This window comes from Cornus florida, unplaced genomic scaffold (assembly GCF_030987335.1).
Source record: "Cornus florida cultivar Cherokee Brave unplaced genomic scaffold, ASM3098733v1 CherokeeBrave_3.0.0_Hap2_Chr01, whole genome shotgun sequence".
Taxonomy (NCBI): Eukaryota; Viridiplantae; Streptophyta; class Magnoliopsida; order Cornales; family Cornaceae; genus Cornus; species Cornus florida.
The window spans coordinates 113515224-113521976 of NW_026775571.1; the positions used below are offsets into that span (position 1 = coordinate 113515224).

At 33.3% G+C, this 6753-nt stretch overlaps 1 protein-coding gene and 1 non-coding gene across 2 annotated transcripts; both read left to right on the forward strand.

Annotated features, from left to right (window-relative positions):
- The first annotated feature begins 988 nt into the window (after positions 1 to 988).
- LOC132267232 (senescence-specific cysteine protease SAG39-like) lies at positions 989 to 2911 on the forward strand. The gene is made up of 2 exons (XM_059768365.1): positions 989 to 1430; positions 1857 to 2911. Exons 1-2 carry the CDS (start codon positions 989 to 991, stop codon positions 2447 to 2449), a joined length of 1035 nt encoding a protein of 344 aa, XP_059624348.1. The 3' UTR covers positions 2450 to 2911.
- A 295-nt stretch (positions 2912 to 3206) lies between these two features.
- Positions 3207 to 3277, forward strand: TRNAG-GCC (transfer RNA glycine (anticodon GCC)). The gene has a single exon. It is a non-coding gene; the product is annotated as a tRNA-Gly (tRNA).
- The last annotated feature ends 3476 nt before the right edge of the window (positions 3278 to 6753 follow it).

The window sequence follows — 6753 nt, forward strand, 5'->3', positions numbered from 1 at the left end:
ACAAAGCATGCATTGGGGCAGTTTATTGCTGTACTTAGATATATATAATTCGTATCATATTGAAATGAAAAACAAAAAATAAACAAATAAGGTAAAATAATCCAAATTGGTGTGTTAATTAACATTATTTTTTATTACTAAATAACTCCTACATACTCTCGGGAAGACTTGAACCCTCTACCACACGCATCTGTTTCAGAAGGAGAGATTTTATTAAACCACAAGCCTTGGCAGACATGGACCTAGTAAAGGCCCAATGATGGCAATTGCCCTCACTAAAATTTTATTTTTTTTCACTATTTTATACCTACTAATTTTTTATTTATTTTTTTTCTTCTGAATTATATACCTTTGAATATTGCCCTTATTGAAATTACCAAATAAATAAATAAATAAATAATAATAAAAAACCACTATTGCTCTCACCAATGGTTTTAAGTTTTGTTCTTGTTGTTAAAGATTCGCCCCCTCACATAATTTTCTAGGTCCGTCCCTGCACCTTGCTTTAACATATTTCAGTATCTAAAGATTATTCTTTTTGTACAATTTCATTTTTCATTTCCTCCATCCAGCCCCTCTAACATATTTTCCTAGCTTCATATAACACTTCATGAACGCAGAGTCGTAAAAAGACTTACATGTGTTGTCTATCATTAAGTTTTAACTTGCAAAACCATTCACCATTCTTGATGAAACATCCAATCCACACCTATAAATGAATTACCATGGTGAAACTACACACACAAATAAAAAAGCAGATAACTTATTGATTGTATAGTGTTTGAATTATTAGGAGGCCGGTCTAAATCAGAACATTTTGGAAGGCACGTTGATAGGAAGGTCTCTGTCTAGCTAGTATTATTAAGAGGAGCACAAATTATGGGGAAACTTTGTCTATATATAAAGCCTTTGCATGCATGTCTAAGGACTATATCTATCAACACATTCACTTAATTAACCACCAATACTAGTACTACTGTCTACTGTTATGGATTCTACTAAACACTACCAATTCATGTACTTGGCACTCTTCTTCTTGGGAGTTTGGGCTACTAAAGCTTCGTCGCGGCTTCTAAACGAGCAATATATGTTAGAAAGGCACAAGCAGTGGATGGCTCATCATGGGCGTGTTTATACAGATGCAGAGGAGAAGCAGAGACGTTTTAAGATATTCAAGGACAACGTGGAATGGATCGAGGCATCTAATGCTGGCCTGGATAGAGGATACAAGCTAAGTGTGAATCAATTTGCTGATCTAACAAATGAGGAGTTTACAGCTTCTCGCAATGGTTACAAGAGGCAGTCCTTGCAAGTGATGTCCACCTCAAAACCAACATCTTTTATGTACGCAAATTTAAGTGCTGTGCCATCTACTATGGATTGGAGAAAGAGAGGTGCAGTGACCCCTGTCAAGGACCAAGGACAATGTGGTAAACATTAATATATATTTTATCTATATGTACCATTTATTAATCCAAGCTCTTTTTAATTTGACTTGCGCGTCTTATTATATCAATTAATAAAATTATCACAATGGACCATATGAAAGAACAATATATAGGCTTAAAATCCCATCATCTACATAAACACACACACACACACATATATATATCAGTAAATGATCATTGCTTTCTATGAAATGTCCCACTTGCATACCATGTGCTCACCCTTTTAGTAGATTGAGATACCATTTCTTAAAGAACGAAGTCTTCCCATATGCGTAGGTATACAATGACAGGAGTCTCGTGCATTGGGCTAATTTTGACTATTTTTTAAAGAAAACTTTCTTTTTCTTTCTCTTTTTTTTGTTTGATACTAACCTTTTGTCAATATCAATGGCATATACATATATTTAGGATGTTGCTGGGCATTTTCAGCAGTGGCAGCTATAGAAGGCATTACCCAACTCACAACTGGTAAATTAGTATCACTGTCTGAGCAAGAGCTGGTGGACTGCGATGTTAGAGGCGAGGACCAAGGTTGTAATGGAGGTCTCATGGATGATGCCTTCCTATTCATCAAGCAAAACAAAGGCCTTACAACAGAAGCTAATTACCCATACATGGGAAGTGATAACACTTGCAACACCAAGAAGGCAGCATTGGCCGCAGCCAAGATAACCGGATATCAGGACGTGCCAGCTAACAAAGAGCAGGCTCTACTGCAAGCCGTGGCCAAACAACCCGTCTCTGTTGCCATTGATTCCGGTGGATATGACTTCCAGTTCTACTCGAGTGGCGTCTTCACCGGGACCTGTGGCACTAGCCTTGACCATGGTGTCACCGCGGTTGGATATGGCGCTACCACTGATGGGACTAAGTATTGGCTTGTGAAGAATTCTTGGGGGAGTGGATGGGGAGAGGGTGGATATATAAGGATGCAGAGAGATGTTGCTGCCAAGGAAGGCCTATGTGGGATTGCAATGGAATCTTCTTATCCGATTGCGTGAAGGAATTTAGATATATGATTGTTTGTGTTACATTAATCAATATGTAAATATCATGTAATTAATTTGAATAACATATGCATGGACATGTAGAGTATGTGGGTTGTCATGTGTAGCTCTAGTATCACCTTGTAAAATGTCACCAACAAGTGTGTGTATATATATATATATATTAATATTGTTTGCTTAAAAAAATTATTGTTTACTTGTTACCTCAACCATGTTATGTTTGGATGAAACTTTGTAGGAATTCTATTGACATTTTTCGAAATAAAGCCTCACAATGATTAACATGAGACGTGATTTGGTATGTTATTAGTATATAGTTTTTTTTTTTTTAATTATGTTATTAGTATATAGTTTTGGCTGCAATTCTATTTATTTAGATTCAGTAACTAATTTTATACTATATCGTGCCATATATTAAGGACCTATATTGTTCATAAATATCCTGCCATATATTGAGTTACTTTTTCTTTAAATTCCATCATTTTGAGCCTCATTTTAAGTACTACAAGAAGTCTGTCGAATTTCTGATATTTTTATTAGTAGTTGGATTGAGTTTATTTTTAGTCGTGGTTCTAATATGGTGATTAGGTTTTTATCCCTATAGGTTTGGTCTCATCCCAAAACTGCTACTTAAGATTATATATTACCACTTGAGATAATATGCCAAGCTAAATAAAAAATGAAAAAGGATAATATTCGTAGTATAACTGTTTACAATAAATAATTTGTAAAAAAAGACTCTAACGGCAAAGCACCAGTGGTCTAGTGGTAGAATAGTACCCTGCCACGGTACAGACCCGGGTTCGATTCCCGGCTGGTGCATGCATTTTTGTTAATTTTTTTTATTCAAATGCTCTTTTTTTTTAAAAAAAATTATTAATGTATTTGTCATTAAAAACTAAAGCTAGAAACAAATAATGTATGAATCAAATGTCATCCTCGAACCTCATTTATTTATTTTTTTGTCATTAAAAACTAATGAAGGCCCACACAACAAATACCTAATCAAATTATCGAAAAAAAAAAAAAAAAAAAAACCTAATCCCAGCCCTATAATATAGCCAGAACCAATGGCAAATCAATTGCCCAACTTCAGTGTATTGCTAAACCCGTCAACCCCTCTCAATAACACTAACACGTTTTCAACCTGAGCGTGGTTGGGTTGAAAATTGAGTTGGGCATTGGCGACAAAGTAGAAATGTAACCCCAGTCTTGTTTATGTTACCAACTACCATGATACTCAAATACTTTATGAAGAGTAGTACAATGTATTAATTGAGTTTCTTATTAAATACTATAATAATTGAGTTTTTTGGTTTCTTATTTTGATTTTTCATATGGATTTCATTTCATTAACAGAATATTAAAGTAAAAATGACTTATGAGTGGATTTACGAGTAATAATCTATTTTAAAAGTCTCTTTTTCAATTTGATTGATTTAAACAAAATAATTACAAATACATAAAAAATTATCAACAAAATTACTTAATTATCAACAAAGTTATACATATATATATCAAAGAAAGTTTCCAAATTATGGTGTAAAATTATGAGTGGACAATTTTAACTGAAAGAGGTTTCTCCTCTTTCCATTGTAATCTTTATCATAGTCATCATCCGTCAAAAATTTTACTGGAAAACTTTCTTTGATTCTATGGTGTCCAAGTCATACCTTAAATCTTGTTTTTCTTTTTAACTTGAAGGGGTTTCTCCTCTATCCATTGTTACCTTTATCATTGTCATTATCCTTGTTTATAATATTAAAGACACAAAACAATCTTTGGAATATTAAAATTGTAATAAGATTTTAGGCATATGACTTATTAGTGTATTATAATATTTCTTTCCGTTCTTTACTGGGCTTTATAGTAAAGATGTTGTTGTTGGGATCAGTGTGATACCTCTTGTGTTTGTAGCAAAATAATATAATTTTTTGTTGATATGTTTATTTTATTTTACTGATTTATTTTATTTTATAATTTTGTGAATCTAGTCTCACTACAAAATATACATGAAATCAATTTAAAAAGATAATTGGGAAAATTTTCTTTGATATATTGATAATTAAGCAATTTTATTAAAAAATGAAACAGGCACCGAACTCTAATTGAAGAGGCATACCTCTTGACAATATAAAAAAAAAAAAAAATGTCAATTATAAAGAGGATATTTGAGACTTTAATAATAATTTTTGATGTATTTGTAATTATTTTGTTTAAATCAATCAAATTAAAAAATAGACTTTTAAAATATATCATTTTGTTATTTAAAAGTCTTAATTCTATTTATGCATAATTAGGGAGAAGTTAAACACAAATGAGGCAAAACGGTTTTGGAGAGAATGAGAATGCTTTGTAAAATAGGAGCGGAGATAAAGAAGGGTACTGCCACTGATTTAAAAGTGTTTAGTGGAAATGGAACTGTCTGAAAAAATGGTACGACTTACCAAATACCAATCTGAAAATGAAGGCTGGCATTAAAATAATATAAAAAAGTACCAAAGGACATAAAGTAGCACAAGTACAAAAAGAGAACGATTTACTATTTGTTGAATTCCTTCCAACAATCCAGATCTAATCCTTGCAAACAAACAGTCCACGAAAACTAATTGCAAAAAATATGATAAAGTAAAATAGCAAGTCCATCGATCACACAAATTGCAGTGCAACATATCTGACCACAAACCATTTCAACTAACATTAGGCACAAGTTGGCAGCCCACGAATTTTCCCTTATCTATCACTAAACTTTTCATCGTTCAAGTCAATCACAATGGAAAACGCCTTTTGCGTCTATTTCCATCCTAACACACACTATGTAGATACATTTACAATCATGCTACAATTGTTGATGGCAACAACGGATTAAGAGAGAGAGAGAGATGCAAATGTAACTTTCTCTTGATAGGTTGTTGTCAATCGATAATTTTAGAATTTCTCTTACAAGTACACGTGCATAACGCGTGTGCATTCCTTATAAAAATTAATTAAAAGTTTCAAGTGGAGTTTTTAAAGGCAGAAAAAGCAACAGCTATTCCTGATGAGAAGTCTTTCTGAATGCCAAGTCTTCTTCCAAAATATAAAGGGTCCATGGTGGCCTTTTCACTTTTAGTGCCCATTCAAAAGCTATCAAGATTGCAAAATCCCACCAGCTATGGAAGTCCCCCTGTGAAGAATCCTCAGAGTCCATTCAAAAAAATGCAAGTTGGGGGCCTTTATGGGCATAGGATTGGAACAAATTACCAATAATTAATATCTTTCGAGGAAGTCACAAAAATGTCAGTGTCATAATGTAATTGTGGAGGTTTTTATCCAATCAAATCATCAATTTCAACTTTTGGTAATGCTTTTGGTAGTTGTGGACATGATAACCTAATTGAAAAATGAAAATGATCAACAACAGCTTAATTATTTTTACTTAGTGGGATGTCCATTTTGAGTTCCATTATCTGATTCACGTGTTGCAGGTTTCACCATGGGTTGCGGCCGTACCACGTGTCTGAACTGGTGCCCTCCTGTGTGTGTTTTGGGTAGGAGTAACCACGGCCGCTCGAAAGATCTTTCTAGCTCTTGCTCACCCTTGGACATGACATGCAGGCACTACACACGCTCCATTTTTATAATTTTCTCTAATCAAGTGTCAATAAATTTTTGATACTTGAGAAATGCTCACCTCACGTGTGGGATAAGAGAAGTCAAAAAGTTTTTTATTTATTTTTCTTCAATGACGAAGTCAATTTAAATCATAATTTGTTTTTTTTCAATAACGAAGTCAATTTAAATTGTTCATAGTTGTATTTGCGCCAATTCAACCACTCACTTTTAATTCCTCTACAATTCGGTTATGTGTCGTGTCTAGTTAGCCTAACTCAGCTTTGTTAGAGTCAATTTTATTGAGGACCAGCCAAGTTGACGAACCATGATTTGAACTCTAAAAATTAAAGTAAAATAAAAAAGTTACAAGTAAAATATGCATGCATCTGTTTTAATGTAAAATGTGGGTGACGCTCGTAATAAATACAAATACATGAACCTTAATATTGTTAATATATAAATATATTATTATCCAGGGTACGGAGCTTGCAGTTTATTATAATTTCAAAATTAGTCCCATTAATATATTTTTTTCCTTTTTGTTTCTTCGGATAAATTAAGGAGAAGGAGATTCAAACATAGGCACACCCTTTCAGAGAGTTGGAAGCTTAACCAACTAGGCCAGTGGGATAAACTCTAAGCTTATGAACTATCAAATGCAACTGTAAGCGAGAAACTTGTCTTATGGCATGAAATTTGATTCA